The sequence below is a fragment of the Cavia porcellus genome, unplaced genomic scaffold (genome assembly GCF_034190915.1).
Source record: "Cavia porcellus strain 051 isolate PalLab524CR breed Dunkin Hartley unplaced genomic scaffold, mCavPor4.1 scaffold_4, whole genome shotgun sequence".
Lineage (NCBI taxonomy): Eukaryota > Metazoa > Chordata > Mammalia > Rodentia > Caviidae > Cavia > Cavia porcellus.
Genome location: NW_026947487.1, coordinates 44,659,020 through 44,676,162, shown reverse-complemented (window position 1 = coordinate 44,676,162; position 17,143 = coordinate 44,659,020). Strand labels below are relative to the sequence as shown.

Below are 17,143 nucleotides of genomic sequence, written 5' to 3'. Positions count from 1 at the left end.
CTTGTTCCTCCTTGGAGCTAAAGCATCAAAGAACCAAGCTGCACACCTCCAAGTCTGGGCTTCTACGGCCTTTCAGCTCCTAACCCCTCCATGAGTGTCTACTGGCCTGCGAGATGGCAGACACCTCCAAGCGCTGGTGCCAGCAGAAAAGAAAGAGAAGTCCCACTTAAACCCCAAAGGTATAATCAGGTCTAAAAGGAGCCAGGACTCACATACAAGCAGCAAAATCAAGAAGATAGCTAGATGAAGTCCAGGGTCCAACAGCAGACGGGGACACCTGTCTACTTGTCCTGCCTTCCCAAGTTATAAGAGCCCTTAAGACACCAGAGAAACTGTTCCTTTCAACTGAATCCAGGGAAAGAATCAACAAACCAAGATCTGAGGGAGAACGCGAACCATCAGCAGAATCATTTACAACCCTTCTCCAACAGCAGCAATGCAACTGATGGCACATCACAGCATTACTATCCCATTACTGAGTACTATTCTTTAAGTTCCTTACCAGAATTTGCATAAATTAATGTATTTTAAAGGGAGCTTTGAAGGGTGTGGTGGCGCACGCCTGTAATCCCAGCAAAGGGACGCTGAGGCAGGGAGATTGTTGTAAGTTTGAGACTAGCCTGGGGTACAGAGTAAGCTCAAGGCCAGCCTAAATTGCATAGCAAGACTGTGTCTCCCAACCCCCAAAAAGGAGCTTTATCTCTCACTACAGCAAACAGAAAATAAGTGTCACCTTGTAATGAATGGGTAACCACAAAAAAAGAACACATTAGAAACAAAGTAAAGTTATTAGATTCTAATTCATAATTGTTACTGACAGAAAAAGCCAGGCCTGCCTCCTGCTGTTACAATGGGAAAAATCCAGCTTAGAGAGGTATTTATAACTAATACTAAATCACGATTTTTCTGCTTTAGTATAATAAGGAGTGTAAAAAAACTTGGTAATGTTTAGCAAATTGTTTATAAAGTCACCACTAGCAGTACAATATGAATGCCACCAAACATATACATCAGTGGGGTTTACTGGACCTTATGGAAAACCTCAAATGCATTTTCCTACATTCTTTCTCACATTCAAACCACCACCCTAGCTGGGAAGAAGGCTCTTTTTCCAAAATCAAATACCACAAAGAAAGGAGAAATCTGCTTAACAAGGACACTGAGGGGCTGGAAGTCTGAGGAGAAAATTAAAAGAGAACTTGGGGAAACTTCAAACCATCAGGAGAGATCACTGCATGGGTAACAGAGAAGGGAAGAGAATGGTGGTCAGAAGGGCAGCTTTGCTAAAGAATAAAACTTACACACATGCACGCATACACCCAAGTCTCCCCATCTCTCAGCTGCAGGGTTCTCACAGTCAATTGCCAGCCACCTTCCCCAACCTCTGCGTCTTACACGGAAACTGGCCGACTCACTTGCTCTGCACACTGGCCCAGAGTCTATGCCCTGCCTTTCTGTTTACAACATGGGCCTCTTGGGGCAAAATATCTACCCCTAAACTAGCAGAAGCCCTCGAGCTGCACGCCAGAGGCCAGTCATTCAGGACTGTGTAGGACAAGTCAGGCTCCACCAAGTTCACCAGCCACTGTGTGTTCTCACATAGTGAGAAAATAGGTTTATTCCAGGACCATGGCGGGGAGACAAAACAAAACCCACAACAGATGCCAATTCCAAAAATGATGCAAGATTCAAAAATCAGCAGTAGCAAATTAGAACTTAAAAATATCCTCACTATTTAGTAGTAAAAAAGTATCAACAGAAACTAAGAGGTTTGTTGAAGCAGCCCAGGTTTTCTGACCCAGGACACTATTTCTTTCTACAAATCCAATTGCATGCCTGATTCCACAGTAAATAATCACAATAATGTCAGCATAGTTATTGCTTTTTTATTTTCTGCTTACAGACAAAGCACAAAAGGGTGACCATTACAGAACAGACTGTCAATACACACCCCACATATACAACATAAATTAGGAAGCTGAGAAGACACTAATTTCTGATTTTTATAGTGGAGCCTACTACTCATTGTACCAAAAACTGTAAACGTAAAAAGAGGTTTTGTTCACTATTTAAAATGATAGAGGCAACCAAACTAACAACTTTGGTTTGATAATTAAACCTAAACCGAAAGACAAATATGTAAGAGGGAAAAGGTTCACTTTCTCAGATACGCAAAGAAAGGTAAATTTAGAAAACAATGATGTGACATTTATTAACTTATTGACAAAAATTATTTTAAATTATCATGTTGAGTTCTTACAAGAGTTTGATGAGAAAGATATGCTTCTAGGCCACCAAAAAGCATAAAGTGACACATCCTCTCTGAAAGGACTCGGCCACAGGTCAAGAATGGCACAACACTATCGTTCTTTGACCATATGGTTCCATATCTGTGGTTATTTCTTTCGGGTGAAGTGAAAGATGCAATTAAAATTAGTTATACAGATGTTCAACTTTATATTGGTTTTTAATGGAAAAATATGTCAGCATGATAAAACACCATAGTCACATGGTCACATGGGCATAGTCACATAGTCACATGTCAGCATGATAAAACCATAGTCTCTGAAACGCATAATTGAATACTAAGATAATGTTGGGAGAATGTAGAAATGTACATTCCAGTGCTGTTTCTGCACAACACTAAATATGCATCCATGAATGTGTTTATGTATCTGTGTATTTCAGAGAAAAGAAATCATAGATAAACACATGAATAGCAAAGTCTGGATGTATAAGGTTCACTTTCTCAGATAGCCAAGAGCCAATAAGGAACCTAATCAGGGTTGGTTATTTGAGTGGCAGACCTAATTATGTATGACTAGTCATTCTTAAGTATTTGTGTAACTTTTTAAAGCAAGCATGCTCCAGTTTTGTAATAAGGCAAAATAAAAATGTTAAAAGGCACCTTTGAAGATTAACAACATGGGTAAATTTATTTCAGAAGGTTAAATGAAAGTAAGACAAAAACTAGCCTACTTTTTTTTTTAAATGTGCAAATACATTATGGTATACACCTAGAATTTCCCCCGCAAAAGCTCATGTGTTCAGCTGTGGGGCTTTTGGAAGGTGCCTAGATCATGATTCATGCGGTCGGGAGCTGGGCCAGGTTGGAGGTGGGTCACTAGGTGCATGACCCCAGGGGTGTATTTCCTCTGCCAGCTTCTCCCTGCTCCACTTCCCAGCCATCATGGTGCGAGCAAATCCTTCCACATTCTCTTCTTGTCTTGGTACCAGCCAATCATGGACTAAATCCTCCAGAAAGCCAAGAGCCAAAATAAACCTCTCTTCTTTTAAGTTGCAGAATAAAGATAAAAAAATTTACACAACCATAACACACAAATAAAGTTCAAGTCTAGGTAGTGTAATGAACTGAAATTCTACGGTTCTTCCTTCCATGTTATAGCCTATGCCCAGTAAGTTTTAGAACGGTTAATAGAATTTTTAAGATTCTCTTTTGTTGTAAAGTTGCCATATGTTAATCTGCTTTGTCAATAACTAGAAAACAATACAGCCAACAACATTCCTGACCTACTTAGGTCTGTTTTTTCCGCTATGTCATGACACATTAAAAGGCTGGGGACGATGGCACTGAAACTTACAAGCCTAGAGAAAAACATCTGGGAGAAAGAACCATGATTTAAATGAGGTTTAAATTATAATTCTCATTTGTGGTCATAATTTAAGTGGAGATTAAAACTTCAGAAACCTCTTACAACACATTTCAGAAAGCATTATTTCAAAAACGCTGGGGTAAATTATCAAGTTGCATTTTTCAAAAATTCTATAAATGATGTAATTTTAAAGTGGCTTAATGTAAAGTAGCTTAATGTAAGTAGAACTGCCTCATACTGGACAAGCTGAAAATGAAAAACTTGAATAGAGAAGATGGAATGATAAGGGAAGAGAGGGAGAAAATGTAATTCACATATATTCAAAAACGCAGAGAATTACTTACTACAAAAAAGTCTCAATTGGGCAGAAACATCTCTACAGAAAGCAAACTAGCCCTTGGCTGTGATGTGGGAAGGAGATGCCTGGATTGAAAGCCATCGGGACCAAGCAGAGGAAGCAAGATGGAACTTGCCAGAGTACATTGATGCTGCTGCAGTGAATGGGACACAACTCTACTGCTACCTCAAGCGAGTATTTTATCTTCAGCCTAGGAAGATCTCCACAGTCAGGAGAAGACCCATGGAGAAACGGCAGGATGCACCAGTGTCTTAAGGCCACACTGCCTGGATCTGAGTTCTAGTCTTGCTCCTTTCTAGCTAGGTCACCTAGAGAAAGTCACTTAAATGTCTGTGCCTGTTTCTTGACCTGCAAACTGCAAAGAGTAACCTAACCCAGAGGGCTGCTCTGAGAACTAAATGATACACCTGGATTTCTTAAAACAGTGCCTAGCTGGCTCATAATAAGTGTGCTGGAAGAAAAATTAACAGTAGTTTGTACCTACAAGATCTGACTGAAAGATATGGTGAATGATTAAATTTTAAAGATTATAGGAAAAGACGCAATCCCCTCCAAATAACTCTCCCTCGCTTTGAACTCACTTATTCTGTCACCCTTGCCAATTTCTGAAGCAGTTCTCAAAGTCCTCTCTCATGTTTTTATGAGGTATGATCAAAAATACAATGAATATCGCTGCTGAGTGCCATCCAACAGAAAGGCAAACTCCTGAAAACAGTATGATGGACCCAAGGAACATCACTCACAAGACCCGGTACCACAAAAGTTCTGGTTCCTTCCGGCTCTTCGCAAAGTCAAAATGACCATGAAAAATAAATGATTCAAGTCCAGTTAGGACACTGAGGTAGCCAGACCGCACAACCAAAGATAAGAAAAGAAGACTTCTAGAACTGCCTCACAGTGACAAGAGGAATGATGTGTGTTCAAGGGGGAGGATTGAAGTAGCATTCATGGCAATGTGTCTTTTAATGGTAATCATTTTTTAAAATTTAAACATCCACTGTATTTTCCAATTACCGTGTACTCGTTACTGCCCAAAAAAATGGTAAGAAATTATATGGAGATATGTAAAACTCTTTATTTAAATTATGATTCTCTTCCTGGACAGTTGTCCTAAGGTTTATGAGTCTTATCACCATAGCCATTTTTCATTAAAGGAACTAAACTATCAACATAGAATAATATAATGGAAAAAGTACCAGCTATGAGCTGGGCGTGGTGGTGCACAGTAATCCCAGCACCTGGGAGGCAGAGACAGGAGGATCACTGCAAGTTCAAGGCCAACCTAGGCTATATAGTGAATTCAAGGCCAACCTCCGTGCTTAGTGTGACTCTGTCTCAAAATAACAACAACAAAAATTTAAAAGTACAGTCTATAAAGGCAGCCATATCTAGCTGAAATCCAGCTCTTCTACATAACAGCTGTAAATTACTTTATGAGCCTCAGTATACTTATTTGTGGGCAGCTGTGAAAATTCAAAGTAATAAAGCAGTTTTTCTCTTAATTTGCTGAAGTTTTAAATTAGCACCATCCTTTGGGGCTGGAATTTTGTAGTGTATACCAAAAGTTATAAGATAATATACTTTATTTAACCTGCTGTTACTTCTAGAAATACCTGAAATTTAAGATGCTCTTAGCATTACTACAATAGAGAAAAAGCAGGAAGAAACCACCTAATTCTGTATGAATAGTACAGGGACTGTTTCTGAAGAAGAGGAGCACAATACAAAAGAACAGAACACATAATATTATGATTATATTTTTAAAGTTCTGTTGTATGAAAAAAAGATAATCACAAGTAATATTTATGTGTGATAAGTTTATTTGTCCTTATTTACTTGGTTTTTCATTTTTGCACTGGAAAAAAGTAAACACCCAAATGTCAATGCCATTTTATTTCTTCTCAGTGCTTTTCTACATTTCAGAAGTTTCTTTGCTGAACATGTACTGCCTTTACAATAAGCAGTTATTTTAAAACAAGAGCATAAACATGTAGGAAAAGATGAAAATTAACTGAAATGCTCACAGCACTTGTATATATTTTCCAAATTTTATTTAAAATGGTTAACCTCGCTTTTACAATGAAAAGAAACATTTTTAAAAGCATCCTCCCTACCTTAGTTAACATCTTTGCTTGATTCTTAACTAAAATTTATGAATAAATATTATGTTTCTTGGGAGTTGAGTAGTACAGGTCCAAAATACTTAAGAAATGTGGGGAATAACATACTCCCAACATCTGGCCTTAAAGGAAGCTAAGGATGGTTTGGGTAACCCAGGCCTGGTTATAAGAGAAATGTAGTCATCACCCTTAAAAAGGCCAGTCTGGGCAGCTTAAAGAGATCTTGCCTCAAAATTAAAAAGGGCTCAGTGCAGAATCATAACCCCAGACCACAGTCTTGCCGCAGTCCACTGGCCTGTCATAAACCCAGTGGCACAGGAGGTGAATGGTGGGGAGCACAAGAGTCACGTTTCATCTGTATTACAGTCACTCCCCATCACCCCCTTACTCTCTGAGCTCCACCTCCTGTCAGACTGGCAGCAGCATTAGATTCTGATAGGAGCAAGAACCCCACTGTGACCTGCCCACGCCAGGGATCTAAGTTTCTTGCTCCTTATAAGAATCTAATGCCTGATGATCTAAGGTAGAGCTGAGGCAATGATGCTAGTGCTGAGGAGTAGTTGCAAATACAGATTAACATTAAAAGTGTGACTACAAAGGGGCCATAATAAATCAACTGCTTATAGATTCACATCAAAATCCTATCAGTGTGCAACAGTGAAATTTAAGCTGCCCAAGGTCTCAGGTTTATAAGTGGCAAGTGAGTCAATGTACTTCAATTGTACACCTGCATGTTCCAGCAGGCTCTCAGTCAGAATGCAACACTTACTTTCCTCTGCACATGGTCTACTCAGTATCTTGTGTACCTCTTCTATCTGTGCCTCTTCCCGGCACTGCATATGTGTCTCAGGTACAGTTTTTTTTGTTTGTTTGTTTGTTTATTACCATTTTAATCAGCTCACAAGTAAATTCCAGCCAAAAGGAGTAAAACACAAACATCACTGGAGAGCTTCTATAAAAGAGGGAAAGACCCAGTGATGAGACAGCAGAAAGCTCAGAGTGCCCCCCAAAAGAAAGCTGCATTTAAGAGACAATATCAAGAACACACTACTTAAATTATGAATTCATTGAATCTGATGATTAATTCTCCAAACCTGCTTTACCACATGGAGACCAAGCGCTATGCAAAGACAAGCCTTTGGAGGAAAGAAAAAAATGAACACAAAGAACAAAAGCAATTATTGAAGCCTACAATTTCGTCAAATGTATCTGTACTAAGAGCATCATTCTTAGTGGCTAACAGAGAAGAGCTGATCCCGCCTGCTGCTAATGACATTCATTGTGAGCTTTTTAGGAGAGGCTGCAGTTCAACAGGGAAGCATGTTCTTCTTTCATCTAGCACCATAACTAAATGAGTCACTGTGGTACTGTGGTTATGCAATTCCAGTTATAAACAAGGCAAAAATGCTTGTTTTTGTGTGATGTATTTTTCAGGAGGTTGTGCATGAGGATACAGTATGTGCATCTTTGTCGCCAACTAAAACCACAACTGCAGAAGCTAGTCCAGCCTTTGAATGATAATGATTAAACAGGAAAACAACTTGTCATTTTATGTTTTATACAGGAACAAAGCAGCTGTCGTGGCTCAAATGGCTTTCTGGTTTCACTACAGTCAAAGAGGTCACTTCTGAATGGGAGTCTACACATTGTGGCAGCCATAAAGAAATGCTGACTAGCCAAAACATGGTACTTGAATTTAACAATGTTTTGTAGGATGTAATTAAAGTGCATGTTAAAGTGTGTCTTAATTACTTTCTCATTGCTGGGACAAAATGCCTGACACCCACATGCTGGAGGAAGAAAGGTTTATTTTAGGTCATTGTCTGTGGAGGTTTCAGTCCACAGTCAGCTGGCTTCAAGACAGGACAGCATGGCAGAGGAGAAAAGAGTACATGGCCTGGAACACAAGAAGCAGTGAGCGCTAAAAGCAAGAGGGATATATATATATATATAGATATATATCACGCTACATTCCAAGGTGATCCACCTCCAGGCTTCACCTCCCAGCATTACTCCCAGCTATAAATCCATCAGTGGACTGATCCAGCATCACACGCCCACTATCCAGCCCCACTTAGGAACACATAAGGCTTTGTAGGGTCATCTAGATATAAACTATAACAAAGCTCATGCCTTAATACACATCTGTATGTACAGTTCTGTGAGCTGCACACAGCATATACTGTTGTTTTTATACACAGAAGTGAGATAGCCTTCTAAAAGTAGAGCACTGGCCAGAGTTCTTTAGTTATGAGTCACTCCAGAAATTCTTTTAGAAAAAGTCACCACGGGCAATACACTGCAATGACACACAATGGGTCGCAAAACTTCCTTATTCATGTGACACAGTCCACCTGCTCAACAAATTCAAGCTGTCACTTCAGGGGAGAACAACTTGTTCAAGTCACAAAACAAGTGGCTGCATTCGAAGCCAAACTGGAATTATGGGGGCAACAATTGAATATTGACATTTTTGATGTGTTTCAAACACTAGGAGAGACTGAATGACTGAGCTAGGGTCCTCTTTCTTCCAGCATAATTACCTGGCTTATGTTTCAAAAGAAATAAGAATTACTTTGCAACCACAAAAGACCCCTGAACTGGAATGGAATGGACTCACAAGCCATTTTTTATTAAGCCAGGTGAAATGACTCGGTCCATGCTAGAATATCAATTGCTTAAGACTGCAAAGGATAATGGCCTTAAAAGTATGTTTGAGATAACTTCAAATCTCCATATATTCTAGATTAGTCAAGGTGGAACATTCTGAGTGCCACAAAAGCACTAAAAAGCCTGCTTCTATTTCCAGCACCCTGTCTTTGTGGAGCAGGGTTTTCTGCAATGGCAGTAACCAAAATGAGATTACAGAGTAGACTGGACATACGTGACACATTTTGGCTTATCACTGTCGCCCATCAGCAGATTCACTGACTCTGCCTCACACTGAGGTGCATAATTATTTCATTATAAACTACAATGTAGTAATAGAAATAAAATACACAATAAATGTAATGTGTATAAACCATCCCCAAACCATTATCCACTCCTACCCCAGGCCATGGAAAAACTGTCTTTCAGAAAACCAGCCCCAAAGAAGTTGGGGACTACTGGCTCATTATGTTCAACCTCCAGTATCACACACTATCCTCCCCAGTAGAAAACAGGCCAAATTATGCTTGGTCCAAAAAAAGAGAAACCCAACTAAAACAAATGATTAGTTTTCAAAGTTCCCACTAAGATACCAAAATGCAAGGGTTGCTGTCTCGCAAAGGAAGGCTTCACACAAAATGCAAAATTTGCAAAAGTTCCAACAAGTTTAAGTGGAAGGAATAGGAGGGAAAAAGTCTTTAATTGAATGAAAACTGAAGAGCTCATTAAAATGATGAACAGGCCATTTTTAATGTTTACACTGAGCCTCTGTTCATAGCTTCCTAAGATTATCACCATTTGAATGTATACTTGGTCTTTTAATTCTTATTAAATCCTGAGAACCCAGAAGAGTGGTTGGCCCACAGAAAAGCTCATTAATCAAGTATCTATGGAATCAATGAATCAAAGAGTGAAGGGGCAGTCATAAGGCCTGATACTTTTTCATCTGGGCATACTGCTTCCAAATAAATAAGTTTTAAATGACGAGGAACCAAAACGAAAAATCCGATCACCTCCACAAGTTGTGTATTGAACACATTAAACACATATCTAAAAAAAGAGTATCTCATTACAAATATGGTATGATCATTCCACAGAGCATGAAAACAGAAGTGACATAAAAAATACTGGAAGTGTCCACCTCAGCATCATGCGGGGTACAGGAGGCATGCCCTCAGCTGGAATGAAGGTGTGGTGTACACTTCAACTGTCTCCTTCAGCCTTAGCGCTTGCCCATCTCTGAATTGCAGGCTGATACCAGTAGACCATGGATGGGCTCCTCGAGCCTTTCCAACTTCATTCAAGGCTCCTTAACAATACTTTAGATCAAGTAACAGTTTCACTCTGGAAAAAGTTGTTCCAGCTCAGTTGAACACTGTATGTCCCATTTGGAACTGACCTTTTGTGCTGGTTCCCACACTGGTGCTGTGTGGATTTTAGAGAGCATGATAACTGGGGTACAGATAAGCATCTGAGCTGTCAAAGAGCTGTGTGCAGATATGGCTTACTCAGATTCACCAGCTATCCGAACACACTAGGGGATCCCTCCAGTCTTATCTTCTACCTCTAGTTCTTTAGCTCTAAGAAAGCAGGTTTCGCCCTTAACAGCACTGACTGCTCTCCTAAATTAATCATTAAATCATTAATGTCATCCCTGCATAATCTGAGGGTATAAAACACACTAAGTAGATGTGGTCAGGAGAAATGAAGAGAACCAAGCAGTATATAAAATACAGAAAAAATCAAGAGGTAAAGAATTTTAGAAAGAAATACTCATTAAGGCCAGATGCAGGAGGACATTTCACACTGATAAGGACTGAGAAGTACAGAGGTGATGTACTGTTGTGGGTATCATTCATGGCCTTATCCACAGCAGTTTTAACACTGCGGAGATGCAGAAGCCAGCTGCGTGGAGCAGAAACACAGGCCTGCTCCATGCTGGGAGCATCAAACATTATCAGAGGAACTAGAAAGGGCTGGGGGTGGAGGACACTACACAAGTGAAGGTTGTCTTTCTTTTAAAACCCATACTTGAGAAGATCAACCAGCAGTTGGGAAGACAGAGGTAAAGGTAAATAGAGGGATTAAGCTTTTGCACCTTCAAGAAAAGGCTCAGAAAGAAGATCTGAGCATTTCCTGGGCCAGAATTCTAGGAGTCTGCAGTATTAACTCTTTTCATCTTCCTTTCCATCGTCAGGGGCCGAAGGGACTGGCTTTCTGACATCACCAAAACAAAGATGCACACCTAAGTCAAGAGAGCAGTAGGTGAGAGGCTCCTGGCTCTGGGAGCCTGCAAGGAACCACAAGAGAAAGTGACAGCTCCAATCATGTGCCAGCCACTCTGTCAAAAGACAGGAGGGTAAAGAAGTGAGTGGTGCAAGAAAAGAAACAATCAACAGTGGTAGAAGGTGAGCCTCTGAATGGAGAAGGGGGTTTCTTTGACTTCTTTAACACCCAGGAAAGGAGCAAGCTACATATGGCCAGAAACAAGGCAGGAGAGGGAGCAGGAAACATGGGGGACCTGGGTGACGGCGCTGATTCTCTGATAGGTTAAGGGTGGGATGGGGAGAAACTGGGGATAATAGTCTTGAGACTAGAGATAAATGGAATACTGCCAAGGGATGGCTAAACTCCAGAAACTTACCTGAGAAACCATGCCAGGGCTCAGCTCAGTTTAGCCACCAAAATTAATCCAGGGCTGGGGTGTGGCTCAGTAAGCAGGCAGCTGGCTGGCTGAGTCTGGGTGAGACTGCAACTGGGATAACGAACAGCAGGTTCCAAACTGGTGTGGAAGAAAGAGATGCCAGGCGGGGGCTGACACATGGAAACCAGGAAGGCTCCACCTCTTGCCACCCGCCATTCGGGGTGAGAGTGAAGAAACCCAGGAATGTGTGTTTACTGCGCAGTGGGCGCGTCCAATTGGACTGTGAAGGAACACCGGGCTTCTCGGAAGCTCCTGCGCTGCCTCCTCTTCTCTACATTTCTCTCATACCACAGACCAGCCTCAAGTTCTGCTGTGGGCACTCTAACTCCACTCATGCCTGTACAGTCCTCACTGACCTCACCACGTCCACGCAGCTCCGGACCGTCCCCAAGTGTCCCCTGTGTATCTCCAACTGGACTCTGCAGACTCTCCCATGTCACACAGGTTCAAGACTGAACTCATCTTCCCTCAAAATGAGCTCCTCCTTCTCTGCATTTCAACTGCCTCATGATCTACCCAACTGCCCACATCATAAACTGGAGTCACCTTCAACACCTCTTCTGCTGCCACCCCGGATCCAACAGCCCTGGCTGACCAACTTAGCTGTGCAAACACCTTTCCACTTCTCTTCTCCATCCTGTCTACTCTATCCACTACCATCTTACTCAGGTCTTCGACCTCTCTCTTTCCTTCCTGCTGGCCAACCTCTTGCCTTAGCTCTTGTCTATTCATTAAACTTGCCTAACAAGCCTTTAAAAAATAAAGATTTTGGGTGCCAAAGAGGTAGCTGAGTGATAGAGTGTTTGCCTAACATGTGTGAGGCCCTGGGACGAACAAATTTTCAAAACTCCGCATTTCTGATGCACACATTGGCCCCTACAACTGGGACTCAGGAAAGTATAACTGAAAATACCTTGGTTAACATACCTTGGTGATGTCAGACAGCTGGCTGGAAACCACTGCTCCATCAGCAAGAGTAAACTCCCAGCTTTCTTCCCTTGCCCATGAGCAGCACACCCACCTTTGGCCCTGGATGGCAGTCATCTCCTCCTGCTTCCTAGGACTTCCTGGTCACTGTGCACTCTCCGCTGGGCCTCGCCCAATACTGTTCGATGAACTAAGTCTTCTGTCAATTTTAAGGAACTCTTCTGCACCAGCAGCCGAGGCCAAGTATGCCTCACTGGCCCGTACTGCGTGACTAATTTCCTCCCAAGCGCCTCCCAAGCCCACATCTCAGCTTTCCATCCCACTGGTCCTCAGCGCCTTCACACTCTGCTCCCGGGCTATTGCACCAGCTAGCCCAGAAAGTTACTAAGGGGCCTTTTTCTTTCCCAAACAGTCACTTCTCAGACTCTTCTGCAGTGTGTAAGGCTATTAGCCACTGCTTTGAGAGTCTCTCCTCCTCTCTCTCCTCCTGTTTCCCCAGCTCAGCTTGTCTCCCTTTAAATGTTAAAATGTCCACAGGTCCTGTCTCCAATCTTGTCACCTTCCACCATCCTCTGACAATTTCACAGCACACTCAGGAACTGCCCACTCTGGCTATAAACAACTGTCCCCTAATTCTTTCCCTCTCGCCTCTTTGCCATGCTCCAACCCTCACAGAAGCCTTCTCCCGGTTGTTATGCCTGATAAACTCTTACTCAACCCTCAAAACTGTCAAGTAGCACCTGTGGTGGGAAGTCTACTTTTAACAACTGTGCCCATCAGCCCATCTCCTGCAATATACCCACCACACTGGGCACAGCTGTTTATTTCATTTTATTTTTTTTCCCCTCTGGATACTAAGCAAACTACACTCAGGCTACATTAACCATACAATTAGTATTGGTTGACTGCATCTTTGCACAGTGAATATACTGTGAAGTAAATAAGTAATGCATATACTTATTAATAAATGATGCATATATTACTCAACACAGAGTTGAATGACAGCACTAGTCTACAAGTAGGCATCAGAGATAAGTCATGCACACTATTTCTATGCAATTTTACCCCATCATAACCACATAAGTGGGCAGACAGCAAGGTAATTTTAAAGAAATGGTCACAAATGCCTTTGCCCTGATTTACTGCCCTGGCCCCACAAGCTTTCTTTAGCACACTGAAAACACCCTGCTGCACCTGCTTCAGGCTGTGCTCCTGTGTCCCCTTTCTTCAAAAGGAAGTTGTGGTCACTTCACACTATTTGGCTCTCAGCTTGAATGTCACCTTCTCAGACCCCTCCCCAGCAATGAATGTTCAAGCAGTGTCCAGCACACTCCAACCTCTGCTACACCTCCTAACGTGTCACCATGCAACACCGTGTGATAGTGACTGTATTCTCAGTGCGGTGAACCTGTCTGACGCTGGGCTCATTTACCCTGTTTAATACTTTATATCCTCTTACTCAACAGACGGCTGGTGAGTGAATGGGTGAATGACACAAAGGAAGAAAGCAAGGTAACTAAAACATCACTACCTACTAATCCCAAAACTGGAGGAGATGCAGGTGGAGGAAAAGGAGGGGATTTCTTCCTCAAAGGAGACTTTCTACCCTTGGGTTAACCCTTTAACCCAATGTAGTCTCCATCTTTAAGAAGCTTATTTAGGAGCAGAAGTTTGACTTACCAAAGGCTCACACAGTTTCTTATCAAACGGAAATCCCTTCCCTCTAGGTAGGTAGCTTTGTCAGAAAGAAATTTTGACGTATGGTAACTGCTAACATGCAGATTTGTTAGGTCCAGTCCTGGTAAAACTCCACTATAAATACCATAAACTCTAGGGTCAACACTTGTTTACATCATTGCAGCCAACTTTGTTGGTATGGCCTGTAATCTCAGCAATTACGAGGCTGCAACAAGAAGAGCATTATGAGTTCTCAGCTACACATTGAGTTTAAAGGCCAGTCTGAACTGCACGGTAAGACCCTGTCTCACAAAACAAAGACTTGTTGATTATTGTGTTCCCTGCACCTAACACAGTTCACCCACAGCACATCCCCAAAATGTTAATGAACACATAAAACATAAAGAGGAAAGGAAGGCCATCCTTCCAACTTTTACACTGACTTTAGAGATCACTTTAGATACATTTACTTTAGAGAAATGTCAAGATAGCTGAGAAGGATCCTCTGGACCAGACCTCTCTCAAGGAAATGGTTTGGCTCCTAAAGTTACCTAGCTGAGCCACAGGTAATAAAGTCTTACCTTCCCTGAGTCACCTTGTTTAAAATTTGAATACCCACTGCTCACATAATCTCATGGTTCGTATGTATGGCAACTAATAGCAGATTTCTCTGTCTTCTGAAATATTTTTATATGTATTTTGGTCAATAACAGTAACTCAAAATTCTGAATAAAGAACAATTAAAACTGAAGACCCCTACTATTAGTGTTACATCCACCAGTATCTTGTGATCTTAAGAAAAGCACACCACCTCCCTGAACTGTCAGTTTTATCAACAGCCATGATGTTCTTTATACAAAGCGCAGTTTGGAAAAGATAAATTTGCCTGACTTGTAAAGGTCTCTGGGGTGGAAGATTCCTTCACATTATCAAATTATGAAACCGGGGGTATCATATTAAAGCCATTTCAAAACCTAACGAGCTGAAAAGTAAGGAAGAGTTAAAATTGTGCCTGTGGTTCTGACAGTAACTCTGAGACTACGACACAAATTCTTAGGAGAGATTCCTGACATTGGCAATAAAACTTACAAACTACTTGGAAATGTCAGGTGTTCCTAGGCTGTGGCAACATGAATGGCATATGCAAAGATAGGAGGCAGTAACAGCGATAAGCAACGGCAAATTTGTAGCAGTTTAAACAGTTCACTTCTGGAGTAACAGTGCTGAATATCAGGACTGTTTGGTCTAAACACAGTCCACTTTACGGAAAGTCAATTAAACACAACGTCATGAAAAAATGTTGTTTGCAAGGCTGTATACACGGATTCCTCCACCTCCACCTGGCGCCCAGAACGTCACTTCAGTAAAAGCCAACGCATCCAGCAGTCAGGCACGCACCGCACCCTCTTGCCAAATGACTTCCTAACTTCTCTCCACTTTAAAGCCCTTCGATCAGTTTTTGTTGGTCTAAAAACTCTTTGGGGAGATTGGAGAAGATGACATCCAAGTAAAACTGAGGGAGTCAGCTACTGAAATAGAAGGTGAAATTTGGAAGTGGGGGGAATAGTTGGTTCGGTCCCACTGTAGCCTCAATGAATGAGGACGGTGACAGGGCACGGGGCAGGCTTCCAGCATCGACTCCTCTGGGACAGCCTCTCCTTCCAGCCTGGCACCCGCGCCGCCAAGGGCACTGACCCGGGCCGAGAGAACAACCAGGCGTCAGCCCGACCCCACCTGCCCAGCCCACCTGCAGCAGCGCTGGGGCGGCTGCGCGTCGCACCAGAGGTGCCGCTGGGGGCGCGCTGGCGTGAGGGGGGGGGCTCTGCCCAACGCCCCTTCACGCTGAGGTGAGGCAGGTTAGGGTGAGGGCCCCAAGGGTAACAAACTACCAGGGTTGAGGCGCAGGGATGGAAGGCTGGGCCCCCAACCTCCAGCAAACCCGAAGGTCCCCACATCCCTAGCCTCATCAGAGAGGTGCCCAGGGTGGCGCGTAGGATGCAGCCAGGATGCTGGGGGCCGGTACTCACAAAGCCCACTGGAGCCGGTGCTGGTGAACATGGTCCCGCCTGGCCCGAAGCCCCCGCGGGGGGCCAAGGGGGAGGGGAAACGGAGGTGGAGAGCTCCGGCGGTCGCGCAGGCGCACTCCCGGCGGGGCGGCGACTCCGGCGCCGCGAAGCCGCTCTAGGGTCGCGAGACGCACCACGCATGCGCGGGCAGTTCGCGCACCCGTTGGGCCGGCGCCTGTCCTTCCTGCCGTAGAGGGGAAGTGCGTCCGCAGCGGAGGGCCCGCCCCTCCGGGTTTTTCTGAAGACGCCGACGCGGTTTAGACAGCAGTGGGATAGTGTGCAAAGGGTGAAGGTGAGGCTTCCGGCGGCCCTGCAAGTGTTCAGCCCCGCCCTCGCGACCTCTAACCTCTGCCCGCACCGGGCGCCCGCAGCGTCTTCAGTCTGTCTGCACAGGTCCGTGACCCTCGGAGCGAGCAAGTGTTGTGGCTCGACAGCATCAATTCAGAGCTCAGTGTCCCGTGTTGTCCCTGAGGGCTTTCGGTTATCGGGGCTGACCGTTCCCGTCGCCGGGCCTTGCGACATCCATCGGCACTCTGTTTGCCCACGTCTTACAGAATAAAGTTAGTTTTTGCTAAAGCCCAGCTTTTGCAAATGATTTTTGAGCTCGAAAATTTTATGTGATTATAATTTAAAATTTTTGACAAAATACACGTGGGGACATTACAGGGCTAAAAGAAAAAGAAAAATTGCAAAATTGCACAGTGTACTGTAAAAAAATGTTTTCAGCGATTATAAAAGGCAGCCAACACGCTAAATCTAAGTTTGTAAATCTCTACAACCCGTAGAGAAATCTGTAAATCACCTTGCCCATTCCGTAGCAAAAGATTCCAGTGAGTCCAAATGTTCAATTAGATTGTTTCTAGAAGGCAGCAGTAGGGATGATTTTTACTTCCTTTAGGTTTTACACGTGGTTTGTTCATATGCTATCTTGTAATAGTTGACATTTTCTTTAGATTCATGCAATAAGTTATTTTGTAGAAAAGCGATAGTCTCAAAGTCTGTTGTATTTATAGGCACCTAGGTCCTCA

General features: G+C 43.0%; 1 protein-coding gene across 1 annotated transcript in view; it reads right to left on the bottom strand.

Annotated features, from left to right (window-relative positions):
• Positions 1-16,235, bottom strand: part of Ubac2 (UBA domain containing 2) — a 161,496-nt gene extending 145,261 nt beyond the window's left edge. The window contains exon 1 of the mRNA XM_003477525.5: positions 16,077-16,235. Within this exon, the coding sequence (XP_003477573.2) occupies positions 16,077-16,107 (31 nt within the window). The 5' untranslated portion in view covers positions 16,108-16,235. The remainder of the gene's footprint in view (positions 1-16,076) is intronic.
• Positions 16,236-17,143: the final 908 nt, after the last annotated feature.